The 23652-nt window shown below is 43.5% G+C and overlaps 1 protein-coding gene across 2 annotated transcripts in view; it reads left to right on the top strand.

Annotated features, from left to right (window-relative positions):
• Positions 1–23652, top strand: part of HDAC10 (histone deacetylase 10) — a 55930-nt gene that overhangs the window by 29916 nt on the left and 2362 nt on the right. For both annotated transcript variants that reach the window (XM_088457626.1, XM_088457625.1), the window contains exons 8-18: positions 6494–6620; positions 8054–8119; positions 8394–8453; positions 8577–8666; positions 9360–9466; positions 18334–18401; positions 18894–19128; positions 20446–20536; positions 20706–20791; positions 22286–22342; positions 23388–23469. In XM_088457626.1, the coding sequence (XP_088313752.1) occupies positions 6494–6620; positions 8054–8119; positions 8394–8453; positions 8577–8666; positions 9360–9466; positions 18334–18401; positions 18894–19128; positions 20446–20536; positions 20706–20791; positions 22286–22342; positions 23388–23469 (1069 nt within the window). The remainder of the gene's footprint in view (positions 1–6493; positions 6621–8053; positions 8120–8393; positions 8454–8576; positions 8667–9359; positions 9467–18333; positions 18402–18893; positions 19129–20445; positions 20537–20705; positions 20792–22285; positions 22343–23387; positions 23470–23652) is intronic.

Below are 23652 nucleotides of genomic sequence, written 5' to 3'. Positions count from 1 at the left end.
AGCGGTTCCCACCATAGACTTCAATGGGGATTTCTCACCATTGAAGTCTATGGGACACACAGGCTGGCCGCATTCAGCTAATCAGGGAGCTGCTCTGACGGAGATGCTCCCTGATTGGCTGGCGGCCTCTTCAATGACGGGGCACCCGGTCATTTATGCGGAGCAAAGGTATGTGTACACATATACCTTTGCTGTGTCCGGCATGGATCGGGTTTTTTGGCAATGTTTTTTTTTTAAACCCCTGGAATGCCTACTTGGACAAGTGGATGCGATCTACGCATAGGAAAGGTGAAGGTGAGTATGGATTTTTTTTTCAGGTACCCCTATGGATTACTTCGGATACTAGGTATGTGTGAGTGTGTGTGAGTGTGAGTGTGCATGTATGTTTTATTAAAATTTTACTTTCACGGTGTATGTGTGAGTGTGAGTGTGCATGTATGTTTTATTAAAATTTTACTTTCACGGTGTATGTTTGTTTATTTACGTATTTCTTTAGTTGTGGAACTACAAGTGCCAGCGGGCCCGTAATGCCCCGCATGCTGGTATTTGTGGTTCTCCAAATACCAGCATGCGGGGGAGGCTTGCTGGTACTTGTGGTTCTACAACTAAAGACAATATGGAAACCTTAATTTTACACTAACACTATCAACCCGGCACCCACGGCCATAGGGTGCCGGGGATAGCCCCGGACTATCAATCTAGGCCTGGGGTGCCCTGGAGAGGGGTACCCCTTTTGACTAGCGGTCAGGGATAATGCTTTGGCCGGGGAAACCGGTGAAAGGTTTTCCCTGGCTGTGGCATTATCTCCCCGTTAGAAAGAGTTCGGTGCTGGTTTTATAATTTTCAGGAGACCCCTACTCGTTTTGTCCCCTGATTTTCCAGAACCAGGGCCAGCTCAACAAAGCCCTGTGCTGGTTCTTAATATACGGGGCCCCCTACGCATTTTGCCCCCTGTATTTTTAGAACCAGAACAGGCTTTGTAAAGCCCTGGGCTGGTTATGCTTTTGGGGAGGGGGTGCACGTCATTTATTTTTTACATTTACAAACTTTTACATAAGTACACACAGAAACATGCACGTATCTCATGGATATGTGCATGTTTCTGTGTTAATCTGACCTGCTCAGGATATACTCGTTATCCTGAAGCAGGTATAATATTTGGGGACTTTTGGTAATCTATTTTTATGTAAGTTTAAAACAGACACCCTATTAGATTGGGCGAGTTGATTGTTTTCAATGTGAAAACATCTGGATGCCAGTTTGAGAATGGAGAGTTTTAGTAACTCTGAAAAATGCGAGTTTTAGTGAACAGACACCCTATTACATTGGAGAGTTGTGAAAAATTGCGAGTTTAGCACCAAACTCGCAATTTACCAAAACTGAAACCCTAATGATTGTGCAATGTGATTGGCTAAGCTATTAGGTTGCAAAGGTACATTTCACAAGCCTTAAACAATTATCTATTAGCTACTTTCCATATTTTTGTGGTATCATAGCTCTGTTCAGTTCAATAGACTGTGGAGTAAATGTAATAGCCTGAGAGTTGCAAGCAGCCACAAGATTTTGATTATTTGTTACTAGATTTAAGCAGCAATTTTCTAAAAGACAAAACAAACCTGGTTGTTGTTTTAAATCTAGCAGCTAAATCACGAAAATCCCCGCGTCACACCTACAACTAACAGGCTATTACATTTTCACCGTTGTGTCCTCTTTATTTAACTCTTGCAAACAACCCTGGTGTCTCCTTCACTAAGGGCCTTATTCATAGTTGTACGCCAATAGCACAGCTGCTGCGTCTTTGTACACAGTAGCTGTGCTAAAGTATGCAAATGCAGCAGGATGCGTCTTGTGTAAATAGATGCCTTATGCCGACTTCTCTGATCCGCTGCTGCGTCCGAGGACGCTGCATCAGATCAACTGCGTGAACATTGGACATCTGCGTAAGTAACACTCAGGTTACTCAGGATGTTTGGTAAAATCATGCAGCCAGGACATAGACACTGGCTTCAGCACGTCCCATAAAATGGGACCAACACGTCCCTGTAATTAAAATGCTGCCTGTCGCCATCCCAATCATGCTACAGCTTTTTGGGGCATTGAGAATTACATGGCAGGACGTGATCTGCACATACAAATCATCAAACTGCGAAAATATTCCTCCAGCATTCAACTATAAATCAACCCTAAACCCCTTATAAAATACTCAAATCTATAATCCTCTTTTTCCTGACTTTATTAAAAGTAGAATTAATATAAAAGTGTAGTAATTGTTGGGGGAATTAATGACAAGCTGAAATGCTCCCTTGTCCCTTGTAGTTTAACAGGTTAGACGCCTTGGCGTCGATGTCATTTGCCTCACTGAGACTCATCTGCTGGATGGTAGACTCCTCTCTTTAAAGAGGCCATGGATTAAGAGGGCATATCATGCTCCCCCTATGTCCTCTTCCAGAGGGATATCTATCCTTAATAGTTCAGTCCCTTTTATTTGTAACTGTTCATAAAGATCCCGGAGGGAGATATGTTTTCCTTGACTGTGTAATTAACTCATTCTCCATATTTCTGATTGCAGTCTATATATCACCCCCATTTTCTTATGATATCCTTAAAAATACTGCTGAGTTCACTGTGAGATCCCCTTCTACTCCTGTAGTATGTATGGGGGGACTTTAACAATGTGATGGACCAGCTTCTAGACAGGAGGTACTCTTCTACAGTTTCCCCCGTAGGGGGTGGGCTTGCGTCATTGTGGTAGACTTGGGCTGGGTCAACTGTTGGTGTTACAAACACCCTGAAGTGTATTCCTGCTTCTCACATGCCCATCACTCCTTTTCTAGAATCGACTGTTCTCACTCCTTGCTCCTCAGCATTTCCATAATTGAATACAAATCTAGGGTTATCTCAGATCATTCCAAAATAGTTATGAATTTAAATTTATCTATGTGTAAGAGGCAGACCTTTAGGAAGTTACACCCCGCTTTGCTCTTACAAATGGGTGCAGGTTCTGAATTAGAGGCACTATGGACTGGGTCTTTTTCTGACAATTTAGGATCCACATCTACTGCTACACTTTTGCATGCCTTTAAGTCTTTTTTTACGTGGCACCCTCTTAAAACGAATAGCTGAACTTAAACTATTTTTCTAGGCTGAGTTTTGATAGGGATTTATTCCTCATGGTTGTCCTGTGGCCTTGCTGATTTGGAGGCTTATGTTGCTTCTGGTCACCTCCCCTCCTCCTCCCTTTCTTCTGGGGCCCCGGAATTGCTAGATGCTCTTATATTCCTGGGTGGTAAGGCACCAGGTATAGATGGTATCCCTTTGGAGGTTTATAAGAAACTTAGCAGTTTTTTTGCCCCCAAACTGCTTGAGATATATAATGATTTTTTTGCCAAATTTTCCTTTCTATCTTCTATGTCAGAGGTGCTGATAGGTGCTACCAAAACCTGAGAAGGATTCTCGGCTTCCTGACTCATACTGTCCCATCTCCTTGATCCCTACAGATGCTAAAATTCTGGACAAAGTTCTATTCATTAGACATAATCAGGTTATCTCCACCATTATCCATCCAGACCATGCTGGCTTCATGCAGGGTAAATCCACCTCTGAGAATTTGCAGCAGCTCTATAACTATCTTCAGACCTCTTATTGGAAGGAATCCACTTAAGTCATTGCCACTTTAGATGCAGCTAAAGCATTTGATTCTGTGGAGTAGTGCTTGGGAGATCATGAGATGTTTCAGGGTGGGCCTTACTTTTGTACACTGGGTCCAGATGCTTTATACATCTACTAGGTTTGTGTCTCCATTAATGGTTATATTTCCCCCTTCATTTCGTTGTCCTGTGGCACGTGTCAGGGTTGTCCCCCGTTTCCTGGCTCTTTTCACATTATCGATTGAGCCCCTGGCATGTCTCTTGCGGGCACATCCTCATATTACGGGTCTTAAGCTAGGCACTCCGACTGACATTATCGTTCTGTATGCAGATGACTTATTACTCTTTTTGTCTGACTACACAGTTTCTATGCCCACACTGTTAAGAGTTATTTAAACATTTGGGCTCTATTCCAGTCTCACTATAAACTGTTACAAATCCTATATTCTCCCCCTTAGAGGCTCATGTCCCACTTCCCCAAGATTGCCCCTTCCTCTACAGTGGGTGGATTGCTTTAAATATATGGGCATATGGATTTAACTAACACCCCAGGAGACTATGTGGACCTGATTGTCCAGCCTCTTTTTACGTACCTTAGAGAGAAATCATATTCCTGGCGTAGACTCCCCCTCACTTTCACTGGCCAGGTTTATTTGATCAAACTGATAGTCCAGCCAAAATTCCTATGTTTTTCTGTAAGCTCCCATTTTTTCCAGCTTACTATCCTCTGGTCTGGATGGATCGCTGCCCCCCAATTCAGTTAAGTACCCTTACTGGCTCTCAATCTTCTGCCACACTTTAGATAATACTACTACGCAGCACAACTGACTCATCGATGGCTGAGTGTAGGATGCCTGCGACGATGCCTTACATATGCTGTTAGTCTATCAGGCAGCTACTCATCACACCCCTTTGCAGGCTCTTCTGAGTGGGAGGGTATTACGGATGGGTATTCCTTTGCTTACTCAGGCTATCAATATTTAGACCTTAGTTACCCATACATTGCAATTCCAAGACATAGACCGGACACCCCTATATGGAACTCTAAATCATTGACTGAACTCTCCTCCTTAGAAGTTACGGCGGTGTGCGGTGTCTGGGGCATTTCGACATTGGGGCAGCTTTATGATGGTCCTATTCTTAAAATCTTCTTGTAGCTTTGTAGTAAGCACGGACTTACCTCCACTCAATTTTTCTTCTACCTAAAACTCCGACATGCTCTTGCGGTGCAGTTTAGGGATAGACCCCCCTCCCATTCATGACTCCCCTTTGAAGTTATTTATATCGACCCTCACTTCCCGTAGGACTCTGTCCTGCCTGTATTTTATTTTGCCTGCTCATCACGCTGAAGGCTTACCGCAGCTTAGGCACAATTGGGAATTTGATGTGGGTCCTATATATGTGATGAATTATAGAACAATGTTCTGGAATGCCCTCGGATCTCCAATACCTCTATCAGGTTGCATCAGATACAAATGTTTATTTTACATAGAACATACCTTACACCTGTTAGATTGCAGAAGTTTGGGGGCTGGGCTGCAGCGTATTGTCCTATGTGCCTTGACCCTCATGGCACCTTTTAGCATTTGCTGTAGGACTGTCTTGTACTTGCTGGGTTTTGGAGCAAAATTATACGGGCACTCTCAGGCACTGGCGTCCCTCTGTCTATTCTCACGCCTGAAGTGTGTATTTTAGGGACTATAAGAGAAAATGCTTTGGATAGCTACTGTAATCAGTGTCTAATCAATATGTGTACACTTCCTAAGGCCTGCATTGCATGATCTTGGATGGTACCTAGATGCCCAGTGTTTAATTCTGGGACTTCTTCTTTAGTTAATGTAACTGTTGCCCATGAAAAAATATATTTATATTTAATGTAGGGGTGAGCGGGTTCGGTTTTACTCGGATCTTTTTATTGGCTATCGCCTATCATGTGTTTTGGATAGCCAATATAATCAATCCAAATTTGCGGTAAAGTGGCGGTAAGAACCGAGTAAATCCGAGTACAACCGAGCCTGCACATCCCTAATTTAATGTAACACTGAGTTGTATTTGGGGTCGATGGCTCCATTCTAAATAATCCGAGTACCCTGGAAAAAAAGGTCCGAAAACTCCACTGTGCAAGCAATACAATTAGCAGCCCACTTCAACAGGTCCATAAGTGTCACCCAACACTCAAACAATACAATGAAATACACCAAATTGGAACCCTCCAGGTTCCAATTTGGTGTATTCCGAGTACCCTACCCAGGCCCAGGGATAATCTATCTTCTTTTTACAATGTATGGCCTCCTATGAGCTGGGGCGTCATAAGGTGTCTGCCTAGTAGTTTTGGTATTGTACAAGTCCTGCAGATCCATTTGTCTGATGGTCTATCTTCCTCTCCCTTCCTCTCTCCCCCTTATCCTTGACATATAGGATCATTTAGACTTGCATATGTTTATCCGTTGTGGCTTCTCTCTTGGGCTGTGAAACGCTTGGGCTACACTGCTGTGTTTACAGATAAGCAGTATACATTCAGAAAAAGGGAGTACTTGGTGCTGCATAAATAAAATAGCATATGATGTGCAAATGGTTTTTCAATGAATCACATCTTACTCGTGTATTATTTACATCTAGGCGTTTGATATTTTCAAGTGACGATGCCAAGACAGTGCATGAAATACTTTACATTTGCATTGGCAATAACTGAATAAATTGCAATTCAAAACTGTATTCACCGGTGAAAGATGAAGTAAAAAGAATATGCCCAGTGCTTTTATCAGACTACGAGCAATGGATAAAAGTGAAAGAATGTTATTAGACGTGACTATAAATCTATCTCTCTCATATAATTTTCCTTTCAGTGTTCTCTATTTCTCCTGGCATCGCTATGAACACGCATCGTACTGGCCATACCTCAGAGATTCAGATTATGATAACATTGGTACAGGCAGAGGAACTGGTTACAATATAAATTTACCTTGGAATAAGGTACAACATTTACATTCACATAGTATTATTGGCTAGCATAGTATTTGAAAATGATTTGTTAAATACAGTACATCTCAAACCTCAGATGGGTTTATCAGAGGCAGGAGCAATATTTCAGTGCTTATTTCGCTGAATATATCACTTTGACTGGTAGCTGCTTTGTTAAATACAGAATAATGACTTTTCATCCAAAGAGTGGAAAGGAATACTGGGCCTGATTCAGAGCCGGACGCTCTGACCAGAGCGCTCGCTCTGAATCAGGGCCCTCCTACCTGAAAATGGAGCGGCCTCTTGGACGCTCGCATAGCTGTGGGTGACCACCCACAGCTATAGCGAGCGTCCATGATGATGGTCGCGATGGTCAAGACCATCGGGCTTGCAACGGAGACCCTGCGGTAGGGTCTCGCTGCCGCAAGCCCTGGAGTGATTTTGGCTCTATCAGAGCCCAAATCACTCCCACTGACATCACTACTGATGTCAGTGGGGCCGGCTTCAGACGGTAGGCGTTCCCATGGGAATGCCTCCGTCTGGCAGCAACGCCCCCGGCACACCCACCAAAGGGGGCATGCTGTCAATCAACATCGACAGCACGCCCCCTTTGGTGCGAGACCCGGAGCGACGGCTACCCCGTCGCTAGCCGGGTCTCGCGCATGCGCACGACGGAGCTCCCTCCGTCGTGTGCATGCGTAGTAGTCCTGCGCTCGCGAGCGGGTCTGAATCAGGCCCACTGCCCCCAGTGGCTAATTTACCATATATATTATATCTTCAATTACATCAAAAAACTAACAATTTGAACAACTAATCTGTTGGATTAGCCTCAATCTACTGGACAAGAAGTAATTTACAAAGTTTTATTAGTAAGTGTATAGTCTGGAGAATGACATATGGAGATCTTTAGAACGCATAGAAACCTACAGTAGGTCCAGTGTGAATGTATGATATAAATATAAGCTGCACTGTATTGAAGTAATTTAAAGAATTTTAATAGCAGTATATGAAAAATGTATTAATTGCTTACCACATATCTTAAAATGAAGCCAAGCATTATATATTATTATTTATTTATTACCAGTTATTTATATAGCGCACACATATTCCGCAGTGCTTTACAGAGAATATTGGCCATTCACATCAGTCCCTGCCCCAGTGGAGCTGACAATCTATGTTCCATACCACATGTACATGCACACACAAACACACTAGGTTTAATTTTTGTTGGGAGCCAATTAACCCAACCAGTATATTTATGTAGTGTGGGAGGAAACCAGAGTACCCAGAGAAAACCCATGTAAGCACAGTGAGAATATACAAACTCCACACAGGTCCATAGCAGGAACCAAACCCACGACCTCAGTGCTGTGAGGCAATATATGTTAATAATTATGCATTCCATATATGTTGTTTTGTAATGCAAAACTTCTATTTTTTATCAGATTGGCATGGGAAATGCGGATTATATTGCAGCCTTTTTTCATGTGCTCCTTCCTTTGGCCTTTGAGGTAAATATATTAAATTACAGTCCTTAAGCTAGTATCACATGATTTTAGAATACAATCCTTTTCCAGACAGAATTTTGAAGCTCCAGTGGTGACACTCAGCAGTCATGTGATGCAGCTCATGTGTTACATAGGAACATCTGATGAGCTATTTTTTTGTTTCTAATTATAGACTGTTTACATACTTTATACAGCATTTCGCAGCTTCTAATCATCAATCAAGTGAAATGTGTGCATGCTGTGCCCATTGAAAACAAGAAAACTTTTTGATTTACAGTTTAATCCTGAACTGGTCTTGGTGTCCGCTGGATTTGATTCAGGAATTGGAGACCCTGAGGTACTTATATATTTGCCTATATTTTTATTGTTTTCCATATTACTACATATTCTGACAATAAAATGACGCAATCTGGAATTAGTTGACTAATTTGAGTGGTGGTGTACACTTCTGTCTTTGCAGGGACTTATGAGTGCTACCCCGGAGTGTTTCTCCCATCTCACTCACATGCTCATGCACCTTGCTGGTGGGAAACTGTGCGCTGTCCTTGAGGTAAACACATCATTAGATCAGTCATCAGATGACTGCACGGATTTGGCTTCATCGGATCTGTGTGTTTTTCCTAAGAGCTGATCATATATGGATACAGATCCTCACATTCAGCACTCAGGCCAAAGGACAGTCTGACTCTATGGCAGTTGTTTATCTGTTATCCTTACGAAAAGTACATTATGTTTTCTACAATTAATCAATGTAATTGTTTCCGTATTATCCCATTTATAGATGTCATATATGCAGTATAATGGTGCATACACATGGTCAGATCTGTTAGATGAACGATTGAATGATTTTACCAACGATTTGAATGATTTCAGACAGTATTAAAATGAATGAAATCGTCAAAATCTGACTGCAAACACAGACAGTCAGATATCGTTATCTGACATGCGGGAACGCGCATCGTTCATCGTTGCAGGCCCACATGTCAGATTTTCTTTCAGATATGAACGATTGAACGATTTTTAAAATCGTTATCGTTCATATCTGACAACAAATCTGACCGTGTGTATGCACCATAACTCTACAAATTGGCAATTATCAGCATCATTCAAAGATGATGCTCTTATACCTGATCTTAGCAATAAGTTGATTTATGCATGATAAACAATATGAAGTGGTTATTGGCACAGATTGAGCAGTTATGTTGCATCAGAGAGTATGTAGTTATAAGCACCCTTATTACAGGGTGGATACCACCTACGCTCACTGGCAGAATCTGTCTCCATGACTGTGAGGACTTTGCTTGGCGATCCGGTGCCCAGATTGAGTGGAGAAATGACTCCATGTTACAGGTATACTTTCAAGAGAGTGTCCTTGGTTAATGTACATGGTATTTTCCATCTGTTTTCTGCCACGTTTAGATGGCTTTATGTCTAGGTTACACTTGTGTTTTTAATACAGTTTTCGCCATTTTGAAGCATCTTGTTCCCGGGGAATGAAATGGGATCGACTACGGTTTCCTTTGGAAGCAACATCTTAAGTATTTCCATTCTGGGATATGCGAGACAATACGTCAGTGATTTATTACATTATGTTTTTATAACTTCTGTTAGAAAACAATTGTCTGTGTAACACTATCCTTTAGGTAGGCAGTTATGTGTAAGTATGTTTTTGTGGAAATGTTGTTTTATATATTTTTATTTTATTTTTATTTTATTTAGCAAAAAATATGTAGACTTTAATGTGTATATACAAGAATATAATTAAATACATTTTGTATAACACTAAATAACAGCTCTTGCCTGTAGTATACTGTGAGTATACCGTGTTTCTCTCCGATTGCGAGTTGACACCTTGAGAAAGGCAGTGGTTATAGCTCCTGCACAGTACCCTGGTTCCTTAATGAGCCCCTGGATCGCACAGTAAAGACACAATAGCAAAGGTACAGGGATACCTTTGTTTTACATAGCACACAATATAGTGATGTAAAAACAGCGCCATCGTGCGCATGCGTGAGACCTGCTACGACCGACAGCGCCGGTCGTAGCGGGTCTCGATCCAAAGGGGGCGAGCTGTCGATGTTGATTGACAGCTCGCCCCGTTTGGAAGGCGGGCCGGGGGAGGTGGCAGCCCAAACTGATGCGTTCCTATGGGAACGCCTGCCGTTTGGGGGAGGCCCCACTGACATCACTAGTGATGTCAGTGGAGAGCTTCCGGCTCAGACAGAGCCAGAAGCTCTCCGGGGCTTACGACAAGGGAGACCCTACCCTAGGGTCTCGTCGTAAGCCCCGATGGTCGCGATGGTCTCTGACCATCGCGACCATCACCGGAGCGGTCGTTAGAGCTGTGGGTGTTAACCCACAGCCTAACGACCGCAATAGAGGCAGGCGGTCAGGATGCAAGTGGCCGCCCAGTTTCTGAGCGACTGCTTGCATCCTCCGACCGCCTCTGAATGAGGCCCTAAGTGCCTTCCACCCCTATCAATGATCAGTTACAGTGTCACGCTTACCCACCTTGACAGGGGAAATTACTTCTGTGAGGGAGGTCTCTGAGCGCAGAGCCGGCCCTAGGCATAGGCATTCTAAGCAAATGCCTAGGTGAATTCCAGGGCTCTGCCGCTGCCCACCTCTCCGCCCCTACGCGTCGCTGCTCCCCTGAGCCGGATTAAGGGGGAGCGCTGGGTGTAAGTACCCCTGCGCCCCGCTCTCTGAGGGGGCCCCCACTACAGATCAGATCTCTATAGTGATCCGATCTCCAGCACTGCGCATGTGCACCTCGATGACAGCAGTGACAGCTGCTGGCGCCGCAGAGAAGTGCTGGGCAGCTGAGCGATGGCTCAGCTGTCCAATGGCTTGTGAGGCTGCAGCCTGCGGCTCAGTGTTTGGCAGGCTGCAAGGAAGGAGGAGGTGGGAGGAAGGTAGGGCGCAGCCACAGCCCGGCCCCTAAGCATGGACTGGAGGTTGACATGGCATTTGTTCTCTGAAGAGAGGAACGTGCAGTCTGTTAGCTAGGAATAGTAAGACAGGCAGTCAATTTTTTTTGTGCTAACTAAGCTTGAAGGCACTGGGTCCTATGTGTACAATATATATATTTCTACTTCATATATATATACATATTTACACATATATGCGCTATATACATATATATACTGTATATACACACACACATATATATATATGTATAATACATATACAACATATATAAATATGTAATGTATATAATATGAGATATGGTAAGAGCTTACCCTTGTTATCTCTATTTCTACGAAGTCCATAGGGTTCCACAGGATACCTTGGGGGTATAGGCGCTGGCGGCAGACATCGGGCACCTCAGAGTTAAGTTTTCAGCCTCCCAGGATGCACTGGGGTTCCTCTCCTATACCCCGCCCCCGAGCCAAGGCATCTCAGTTTCGTAGGTGCCCGGCTCGGAGTCGGATCACCATTTCTGTGGCCACAGCGGTCTGGCGGGCTGTGTCAGCGCTCCTCCCCTGGGTCCACCTGCTCTCAGCTCCTCCATGCCATTTTTAAGGAAATGGCACACATGCTGAAGTTTCATACAGGTGGCATCGCGGTCCGGGTCCCCCGCATACCTCTCATCCGATAAGGTCAGCCTATGCAGCACTGTTTCCTACCAGATTCTGTGTCTGTGTAGTTGATCATAGTGCTTTTAGTGCAGGTGATTTATTTCTGCATTGTATGTGACTATATGCTAGCGCTTTCTGACTGTCAGCCATTTTACTATCCCTGTTCTTTTTCTGCTAAAGCCCTTGCGGTGCGATGTTGCAGGGTGTTCACAATAAAAGTATTTTTCTGTGTGGGGAGTCACATACACACCGTTTACACTCATTATGTCTGGCAGTGAACGAGAATATCCTCTTCAGCTAAAATGTACCACATGCAATGTACAATTAGCAGAGGGAGATGGGAACGCTGAGGGATTATGTAGGGCATGTTATACTCTATCATGGCCAATTTCTGTCACTGCACCGGTGCAGGAACCACCCTGGGCTTGTTTTGCTAAGGCACTAACAACCTTTGTGGGCCAGTTGGCGACGCCCCCTGCGTTTCCCCAGATGGGGTTATCGTAGCAGGCGGTAGTCTCATCACCCATGCAGGGGTTCCCCAGGCAGTTGATGGTACTGCGGATGCAGGGGGTCAGCTTGTTACCCTATCTGGACGACCTTCTGTAGTTAGCAGGGTCTCCAGAGATCCTTCAGTGCCATCTGCAACTGACAGTCTCTGTGTTGCAGAATCACGGCTGGTTGATAAACTGGAAGAAGTCCTCCCTAGTTCTCTCACAGAGGATGCTCCATCTCGGAGCCCTGTTGGACTCCCAACAACAGAGGATCTTTGTGACGGAGGAAAAGATCTCTGCATCCAGGCAAAGGTACGTAATTGCCTTCAGAGTCGCCGAGTGTCTGTTCACTCAGCGATGAGGTTACTGGGCTCCATGGTGTCGATGTTCGACGTGGTGGAATATGCCCAGTTTCACTCCAGACCTCTGCAGAAATTGATCCTCTCCGGATGGAATGGGTTGCCCCATCGGATAAAGACACAGACAATGGTGCTTTCTCCAGAGGTACGTCTGTCTCTGGCCTGGTGGCTACAGACGGCTCATCTGAACAGGGGGCGCCCCTTTTGGGTTGCGAACTGGGTTTTTCTGACAACGGACGCCAGTCTCCAGGGCTGGGAAGCAGTGACAGGTCCACGCTTGTTCCAAGGAAGGTGGACACCGGCAGAATCTGCGCTTCCAATAAACATCTTGGAACTTCGGGCAGTATTCAGAGCTCTCCAGTAGGCAAGACATGTTCTCGGAAAACCCGTGCAGGTACAGTCAGACAACGCCACCACAGTGGCTCACATAAACCGCCAAGGAAGAACCCGAAGTCAGGCGGCACTGACAGAGGTGTCCCGCATTCTGGCTTGGGCGGAGGGCAATCTCCCTGCCTTCTCGGCAGTGTTCATACCAGGAGTCCTCAACTGGGAAGAAGACTTTCTCAGCCGTCAAGACATGCATCCAGGGGATTGTTCTCTTCACCAGGAGGTGTTCCAACTCCTGGTGAACAAGTGGGGCCTTCCAGAGATAGACCTAATGGCCTCCTGACACAACAACAAGCTGCCTGTGTACGGGTCAAGAACAAGAGACACGGAGGCTCTTCTGGTAGACGCTCTGTCGGTCCAGTGAACCTTCCGGTTTGCTCTGTTCTCCTTCCTCGAGTGATTAGAAAATTCAAGCAAGAAGGAGGCACGCTCCTCTTGATAGCTCCAGCGTGGCCCAGACGTCACTGGTACTACATCTTCTGAGTCTCTCCATAGACACTCCGATGCTGTTGCCCCTTAAAAAGTCGGAGGCACATATAGAAACTGTTGTAATTCTTACACCGTTCACCTGATTTGGATGTAATTACCCTCAAATTAAATCTGAAAGTCTGCAGTTAAAGCACATCTTGTTTGTTTCATTTCAAAGCCATTGTGGTGGTGAATAGAGGCCAAAATATGAAAATTCTGTCAATGTCCCAATATTTATGCACCTGACTGTATATATGTGTGTGTGTGTGTGTATACAGTATATATATGTATATAGCCTATATATGTGTAACTATATATATATATATATATATATAGTAGCGCCTAACCATAACCTCCCCTAAGGAATTGCCTAATTCTAACCCCCCCTCCCCATATCCTAACCCTAATCCTCTTTGGGGGGTGCCTATCCCTAATCTCCCCCCGGGAGTGCCTAAACCTAACCCCCCCCCCATCCCGGGGAAACTAGCATACTTACCCAGGTCCGACGTTTGGGATGCTGACGCCGGTATCCTAAGCTCCTTCGAGGATTTCGGCATCGGCATTATGCCTGGTGGCGGGATTCTGGCATCTGTATATTGACGGCCGGCATCCCGTCCGCCGGCAATATATCTACATCCGCGTATAAACACTTAGCTTGCAGGTGGGATTATCTGCTAGGGGGCACCAGTCAAAATTTTGCCTAGGGCACCAAATTGGCTAGGCTGAGCGTGTTGCGGGTGAGGGACTCCTTGCTTCTCATGTAGGGTCTTTTCTGGATTCCGGCTACTGGGCCTGTGACTTGCTGATCCTGGCAACACTGCCTGGTGCGGTTTATAACTATATGGCAAGCTGCAGTGCAGCTGCTTGTCGGGCAGTCATCAAAGCTGTGTCTGACCTGGCCGGCAGCTACATGCAGAGAGGACCAAGGCACAGTGCAGTCAGGCTCAGCACTGCAGTGCACTACTGGGTAATAAATCCCAGTAGTCTATACAGTGAGGTCAGAGGAGCATGTGCTGAGCTCTGATTGGATGAGCCCATCACATGCTCCTCTGACATGGAGTTTAGCAGCAGCGCAGCCTCATGGGTGGGACTCATTGTGAGGCTGTGACTGCTGCTCTGCCTGAGGATGCTGCTGGTGAGTACACTGTGTGGGCACTATAGGTGGCATAATGTGTGTGGACTACAGTGTAGCATAATGTGTGGGGACTACAGTGTAGCATAATGTGTGGGCACTACTGGTGGCATAATGTGTGGGCACTACATTGTGACATAATGTGGAGGCACTACAGTGTAGCATAATGTGGGGGCACTATAGGTCGTATAATGTGTGGGCACTATAGTGTGACATAATGTGTCGGGCACTACATTGTGACATAATGAAGGGGGCACTACAATGTGGTATAATGTGTCGAGCACCCACTGCATCTCCCTGTCACCTCTCCCTATCACCCTCTCCCTGTCACCCACTGCCCCTCCATCTCCCTGTCACCTCTTCCTATTACCCTCTCCCTGTCACCCACTGCCTGTCACCTCTTCCTATTACCCTCTCCCTGTCACCCTCTACCTGTCATCTCTCCCAATCACCCTCTCCCTGTCACCCACTCACAAGTTTTGCCACTGGTCCAGCTTGCTAGTCAGCCCCTGTTTATAGTGTTCAGGAGGTACACCAGGCAATGGGTGACTCCCAATGGACCATATGCTTAGGTTGCATATCTTTCGCTGGGCTCTTCACTGCTGTGTGAAGTCAGCTGCTGGCAGGCTGGAAGGTAGTGCTATCTAGGAGCCTGGCAGGATCCGTAGAGTCCTAGGCTAGCTCCAACCTTGGTGACACAGGACCAAGAACACAGAGGGTCTTATTCTGAATCGCACGTAATGCTGACGTAAATGGTCAATGTTTTTCAACTGCTCGTGCGTCTGTGTATGGACAGAGGCGCAGTTGAGATTGAGATGCACGGTATCCATAATGTATTGGGTGATGTGCTGGGCGGTGCATGCTAGATGGCTATTCAGACGCACAGAGATTGTCCGATTTATGTTGAGTGTCGCTGAATTGATTGCGAACTCAGACGCTTTATCGCTCACATTGGAGGCAACACTCTGACAGGGAATCTGCACCTAGCATGGGGCTGGTGCAGGTTTCGTTAATATGACCAATGTTTGCGTGTAAAGACTCTCAAAGTGGACATCTCAGTCTTTGCATATTCAGACGCATGCATATACGTACACCAGGGCGATGGCTGATACTAGCATTAGCATAAAGTTGCACATGCAACTACGTCAAAAGTGGTTGCAGCAGTGTGTGGGGTACATTTACTAAATCTTCTAAAACAGACAAATGGTGATGTTGCCCGTAGCAACCAATCCTATTCTACTTAACATTATCTAGCACCTTATGGAAGATGATAGTTAGAATCTGATTGGTTGCTACATCTTCACTTCTAAAAACCTGCACTTTAGTTAATATACCCCTGTGACTCAGGATCAAAGCCAGAGTCTCTGGTGCAGCTCTTTTTTATACCTAAGTCCAGTTCAGGAATTGGGTGGATTTTGAATCCCAGGATGTAAAAGTATCCTGGGCAGTATAGGAAGGGACCTGGGCCACCTGCTGGGGTGACGTTTGTGACTTCCTGCAGGCCCTTGTGTGTTTGTCTCAAAGATTAAGCCATGCACGTGTAAGTACACACGGCTGATACAGTGAAACTGCGAATGGTTCATTAAATCAGTTATGGTTCCTTTGATCGCTCTACCCCGTTACTTGGATAACTGTGATAATTCTAGAGGAAATACATGCCGACGAGCGCTGACCCCCAGGGATGCCTGCATTTATCAGTCCAAGACCAATCCTGGGGTTCCTGGCGGGTCGGCCCGGCCTCAACATATAAAAAATATATATTTTGTGTTTGTGAGCGTGTGCAAGCACCCTCAGCATTTTCTTTTAATCATTATTTTTCATTTCTTTGAACTTTTTTTTATAATACTTCACCTTTATTTCACTTTTGGAGGGGGATACATTATTATTTTTAACGAATACCAATTAAAAGTTAAATTTTATATATTTTGGGATTTTTTTCCGACTTCGTGAACCAGCATACTACCTCTTTCTACTCCAATAGGCCCTTGTGTGTTGCAAGACTTGGCATTTGAATGGTAGGGGACGGTTCTCCGCCTGCATCCTGATATCACATATTCACAGTACACGTAATCAAGGGCAAATGCAACCCCAGGCAATATCTAGTAACAAACATTACAGCATCAATACATAGGTTATTACACTGGCCACATAGTACCCCACAGTCTGTCAGGATGCAGTCAGGACATTCATTGCTCATTCAGATCCTTCTCCCTTTGCTTATGCACTGAGAAGCAGAGAAACAACACTGTCTGAGTCACTACCCTGAGATGAGCCGAGCTCTGTGGGCAATCGGATCATCACATATACCTAGATACATTTTATACTGGTTGTTTGTTCAGGGATAAATTATTTTTAAGTCATACGTACAGCCATTTTGCAATAAGACTAGGACGTATATTTACTAAAGTGCAGGCTTTTAGAAGTGGAGATGTTGCCCATAGCAACCAATCAGATTCTAGCTACTATCTTCTAGAAGGTGCTAGATAAATGTTAAGAAGAATCAGATTCTAGCTATTGTCTTCTAGAAGGTGCTAGATAAATGTTAAGTAGAATCTGATTGGTTGCTATGGGCAACATCTCCACTTCTAAAATCCCGCACTTTTAAATATACCCCTTGGTGTATCAAAATGTATGTTGGCAGCTAATCCCCAGCACCTCCAGTCACCCTTCCCTGCTTGTACAAAATGAATGTTGCAGTTGTGCAATTGTGTCAGTTTATAACTCTGGTGATTTAAAATCAACTTTCCGGTTTAAACATAAATGCAGGCAGTATCATTTACTATCCGGGCATGCTTTACATTTTTATCATCCAATTGGTTGCTTTTGCTTTGTGTACCCCAACTCCTATTAAATAATCCATACCTGCACAAAAGGTCATCTGTAGAGGATTACAATGTAGCTGGCTTTTTCATTTTATTTCATGTACATTTGACCCCATGTTCTGCATAAATACATAATCATTAACATAGGTAATGGTGTTATTTGAATTACAAATGATGGAAGGGAACTTCAGAAAACGTGGTACGATGAAACAGCATGTATTTGTGTCTATTGCAAGCTGTTGCATAGCTCTTAAGCTTTCTCATAATTTCATTTTTAATCTACAAACATTATCATTTTAATTATAGATGATTTAGGGCCTGATTCAGAGATGTACACAGTGCTGATATTTACATAGTTCAGCGATAATCTGTGATCTGCACATGCATCTAAATCGCACTGTGCATGTGCCAAGGTACATTACCGACGTCGCTCGCAGTTTGACAGGGTGCTCTTAGGGGAGTGGCATCAAAAAACAGCTTTATTTCACAACTGTTTACATGTCGTGTCATAGCCTGCATCTATGATCCCAATAAAATGGCTCGGGCGTCTCTGTACACGCGGCATTTTGCACGACCAAACAGTTACGCAGAAGGTTGATTATCGAAGGATCTGCGACTGATGCTGCGTCTTTATACACAGGCGCTTAGATTTGCGATTCCGCCTGTGGGCGTCACCAATACAAATCCTGGCATCTGCAATATTTGGATATTTTCGCAACAGCCACTGCATACAAATTTGCAGCTGTGGTGGCCTTAGCGTCCATCTCTGAATCAGGACCGCTGTCATCAGTACATGGCTTAGACTTAGCTGTAGTGTATTTTGCACTGTTGTTTGACTGGCACAAATACCATAATAATAACTTTTCCTTACTGAAGCATTTCTGATCTAACTGAACTGGCATCTCCCTCTGTAATTTGCAATGTTATTACCCATGTAAAAGAGCAATTTTTATTTTGTTTACTTTTATGTTTTATAGTGCTTTAGAGTCCATACAGAATGCAAGACATGTGCATACTCCCTACTGGAAATGTTTATTGCATGATGGTAACTATGTTATAATTTCAAAATATATTGATAAATAATATTGCCCAAAACTGAATGTCATAAATGAAACAAGACTGCAAAATATTTTGTACCGGCAATCCACCCGATATATTAGGCCCTCCATTGTCTGTTGCGATCAGAAGCTACTTTCCACTTCCTGCATGCAGGACAGAAGCCTGACTCCTCTGTGGTTAGTGGAATGTCTCTGGAACGCAGCAGACACTGGGGGGTTTCCCTAACTACTGCTTGGACAGTTTGATTCAAATTTAATTTGTCCATCATCAACACCCTGCTGGTAAGAGAACAGACAGCCTTAGCTGACCCGCTCCAGGTAAAAAATAATCTGCTTTTTTAGATTAATTTGCAGAAATCCACACAAAACTGGTGGAGCATGCACTATAGAAAATCCTATATTATCTTATGCACAGACTGATCTTAAAATATGTTTAGGCATGGAAAGTGACATATTTTCTTTGCATTCCATTTTGAAAGAGTCAAGACTATTACAGGACATCAGCACTAAAGGCTTGTCTGAAGTTGGAGGTTCTCCTGCTGATGCTTCAACTGTAGATGAGTTTCTGGAAAGCCACATGAAGAAAATCCTACATCCGCCACCTTCCATTACAACTTGTGTTGTATCCCCTGAGGGGCACACACTTGGCATGCTTGCCGGGGTGCAGGTAGAAGAGAGCACCGCTTTCAGGGAACAAGCAGCTGTTGCATTAAGGTAAATTGGTAGCTTATGCGTATTAGGAAATTTCATACAAAAACCAAGTGCTCTGCATACTGGGGTCTGGCACTCTCTTTTATATGATGCCCCTGCGGCTTTTCTACCACTCTATTGTATTGAGTATATTCTTATTTAAATAAAGGGACATTAAAATAAATATTGCTCCTTACAGTATGTATAATTCATATATAACTATGTTTTTGTCCTATTAAAAGTTTATTCTTCAGCTTAAATTGCTGCCTTTCATTAACCGTTGTAAGATGTCTGCTTTTATATTTATTGCAGTTCTGTCAGGAGAACAGTGATAAAATTGAAAATAAACTTTTCCATGATTCGTCCCTTAGCTACATAGACTCAGGGCCTGATTCAGAGCCGGACGCTCTGACCAGAGCGCTCGCTCTGAATCAGGGCCCTCCTACATGAAAATGGAGCGGCCTTATGGACGCTCGCATAGCTGTGGGTTACCACCCACAGCTATAGCGAGCGTCCATGATGATGGTCGCGATGGTCAAGACCATCAGGCTTGCGACGAGACCCTGCGGTAGGGTCTCGGTGACCGCAAGCCCTGGAGTGATTTTGGCTCTATCAGAGCCAAAATCACTCCCACTGACATCACTACTGATGTCAGTGGGGCCGGACTCAGACGGTAGGCGTTCCCATGGGAACGCCTCCGTCTGGGCAGCCACGCCCCCAGCACGGCCCACCAAAGGGGGCGTGATGTCACTCATCATCGACAGCACGCCCCCTTTGGTGCGAGACCCATAGCGATACCGTCGTTGTTCGGGTCTCGCGCATGCGCACGACGGAGCTCCCTCTGTCGTGCGCATGCGCAATTCGGCACCATCGACACGCTTGCGAGCGTCCTGCGCTCGCGAGCGGGTCTGAATGACCCCCTCAGTTCAATACAGAAAATATGATGCAAATTTTATTTTTTTACTTTTTTCATTAATAATGATACAAAATGTATGCAGGTTTTTTTTAGACTTTTGGTCTACTTGTTGGATCATTATACAGTTTCTATCCTTTATTTGTGTGTGTGCTTTCTATAATTTGTTCTATAAACAGTTTTCCACTGTAAAATATATAAATTAATCTCTACTTTTTTTACAGTAGCATTTGTTAATATGCTGAAACAGTTTTGGATATCTGATTTCTGCCACTAAAAGGAAGCAGACAAAACAATAACGATAATTGGCTAATTCTCTTGTGACCTAGCCTTATAATCTGCCCCCGTGTATGCTTAAGACTAGAACTGTTGTACACATTCTCTTTATAATTGTCAATCTTAAAAATATTTTTTGTCCCCATTTTCAGTGGTTTCAACCAAGAACTTTTGAACAATGAAAGACTACTAATCTCTGTGGGTAAAGTGTTAAGTGCCCTTGCTAAGCTTCTGAGTAGACAGGTAAAACATATGTATATTTACATTTCATTCACTAAATGTCAAAATAATATCTCTATGTAGTTTGTTTTGATCCCAGTTATAAATTAAACTTCTACTGATTTGAAATCTACACTTCAGAAATTGTAATGATGATATGATCTCAGCATTTGCCATGTTTTTATTTCCCTAGGCAAAGAATTGTATTACGTTATCCCCGAATGCTTGTCTTTCTGCTGCAGTTGCTGTACAGCACGTGTTACATTTAGGTTCAGAACGGTACGTCTATGAGTAATCTGGCTTCTTACCGACACACAGGCAATAGAAATAATGTTTAAAATCAGCTCAGGTGTGCTCTGTTATGGGCATGAAGATAAACTGAGAGGCTCAGAACGTTACAGTGCACACTAGTATCTGCTTGTCTATAGATCTATGTAGTTCAGTATTTAATGCTATTTCATTGCACACTGGTAGATCTTGCAGTGTCTGGCAGTAGTTTGTTGAAGTGTACCTGTCTGTTATATAGTTTTGAAAACTATAGCAAAGAGTACACCAGCCAAAGACTTTTATCATGCATTCAGATGATATTGTGTGCGTCGGCCAATGTGTACCAGCGATATGTCTGCGAAAGACGTCGTTCACAGACATATCATGTCGGCTGTGCTGCACAGCTGATGCCCAATATATCTGCAGATATATTGGGGAATCGTGCTGTGTATATGGGTGGTCATCAGACTGCCAGTACACTTGCAGCGGAGGCGGCGGGGAGGGGGGCACGACATGCCCCCGGACAGCGGGACCCGTGGCCAGAAGACGGATGAGGGTGGGTCAGTTTGTCAGAACAATCCTCATCTGCAGATATATCTGTTAGGTGTGTACCCAGCTTGAGGGAAACATCTAGTGACGACTGTTAATAAACAAAAAAATGAAAGAAAATAAACGGCGTTTAACCCTATGAAAAAGTGTGTAATTACTAACCAATAAATATTCTAAAGTAGCTTGTTCAAAAGAATAAAATGTATTAGTACAAAAATTAAAAATAAAGTACAGTATACTAAAAGTCACTAATAATAGAGAGAATCACATACTATATATTTTGCAAACCATAAAGTGGGAGCATAGGTAGTATACATTATGGTACATCATTTATTAGATGGTCTTTGAAACTATAGTTATGTGTAAATCAACTTGTAACTTAAAGAATACAGTATAAAGTCTCTTGCGCTCCCGTAGGCAAGAAAAGAGAGCAACACTATAATATCCACATTAGGGTCATGATAGACATACACTGCAAGTCATATTGTGCCTCATCAGTCAATACACACTGAGCTCATGTTTGCAGAGAGAAAATAAATAATATATAGCATGTCTCCAACTACTCTTATTTATTTCTAAATAGTGGGTTTACAAAAGCCTAATTGCAGGGTACAGTTATTAAGAAACATACAATTTGGAAAAATATCCTGTAAGCCTGTGCCCCTCCATCTCCATGCCATAGATGCTTTAGGCATGATTTCAATTAGCAGTGCGGGCAGTGTATGCAGCTCTGATCTTGCATCATCATTAAGAGCCAGGGTACTGACAGCAGGCAGCTGCATGATGACACAGGATGCTTCTGCTATTCCTCTCAGTAATAGCCAGTAACCCACAAATTAATTTAGGGACTTTCAAAGAAAACAAACTAAAAATTTGCAATCTAGGTTTTGTACTCAAAGAGGCTGAGAGTAGTAAAAAAAAATATTGATTTAATTTATGTGTGTCTTTTATACATAGGGTGTTCTGTGTCATTATTGGGGACATGGATACTAAACCTGATTTAACAAATGACGGGTAAGTGTCCTTGAAAAGCAAGTAATTTGGGTATTAACAAACAAGTTTCAGTTGTATTTAATTGTGCATTTCTCCTTCTATGGCCCGTATTCAATATGGGGCGAAAAGTCAGAGCTCGGACTTTTCGCCATCATCGCCGTTTTTTGCAGGGATAAAGTATTGGGCGCGTGCCCGCTTTATCCCCGTATTCAATTAGGATCCTGCGAAAACGGGACCCGGCGGAAAGGTAAGTATCGAAAAGTCCTAGAAATTTTCAGGAAATCATCCTGACACCCCCCTAAAGATGTCCTGACATAGGGGATCACTATGGGTACCCCCGATTTGTGCTGCTGAAGGTAGTCGGGTTTTTAATAGCCGCGGCAGGTGCATAAATGCGGCTTTAGAAGAAAGGGTGAAGAATAGCACTTGGGTGGTTTTTTGGGGGAAAAAATAACTTGTCCCATCAAATTTAGGGTACATGAAAAAATGCTTGCACCCATTTTCAAGTCCCTAAAGTCATTTTTTAAAATTCTTCAAAAATGCACCTGCTGCTACCACCCGCATTCTAGAAGACACTTGCCGCATACTTGGGAATCCCCCCTGAATCAATTTTGCTAGTTTAAAACTTTGTTCCCCAATATATTTTTTTTGGCCCCAAAATTTAAAGTACATATTTTGGGGTATCCTGAGGATTTTCTTTTACATTTTTTTGATACAGATTACTTTTAGGGGACACTCCCAGGGCTGCACCCCTAAACCCCAATTCTGCACTTTTTTTCGCCATGTATTACATGGAGAAAAGTTATCCCCATTTTTTAACAGACTTTTCACACCGGCGAAAAGTCTTTGAAATTGAATATGAGGATAATTGAAATAGGCGAAAATGACGTCATCGGCGATAAATTATCGGCTTTTTCCCCTCTAATTGAATATGGCCCTATGTCTGCTACTACTTATATATGTATGTCAACAACACTTTTCACCTGCATTAAGTAAGTAACTTGAAGTACTGATAATCCTGAAGACAGCTTTTGCTAAAATGGATGAAATGCATTACACCTTGCAGGAAAACTCTATTCCTCAGGATTTCTGGAGACAAAACATCTGAGACTCATTCACAGTATCAAACTTTTCTTACCTGGAAAGAAGTAAGTAATATGAACTTAATAAAGGAGATAATATGGATACAGGAATGCTGTATTACCATACTTACATTTTAAGTGGTATAGAAGTTATTTTATGATAGATTACACTACATCTGCCAACAACATTTTGTAATACATACTCTATATATTAGAAAATACTTTAAAATGACAAATACCTGATCTGTT

The sequence above is a fragment of the Taudactylus pleione genome, unplaced genomic scaffold (assembly GCF_031769625.1).
Source record: "Taudactylus pleione unplaced genomic scaffold, aTauple2 ptg000041l, whole genome shotgun sequence".
NCBI lineage: Eukaryota > Metazoa > Chordata > Amphibia > Anura > Myobatrachidae > Taudactylus > Taudactylus pleione.
The sequence above is the reverse complement of the archived record's forward strand: the minus strand, read 5'-3'. Positions and strand labels throughout refer to the sequence as shown.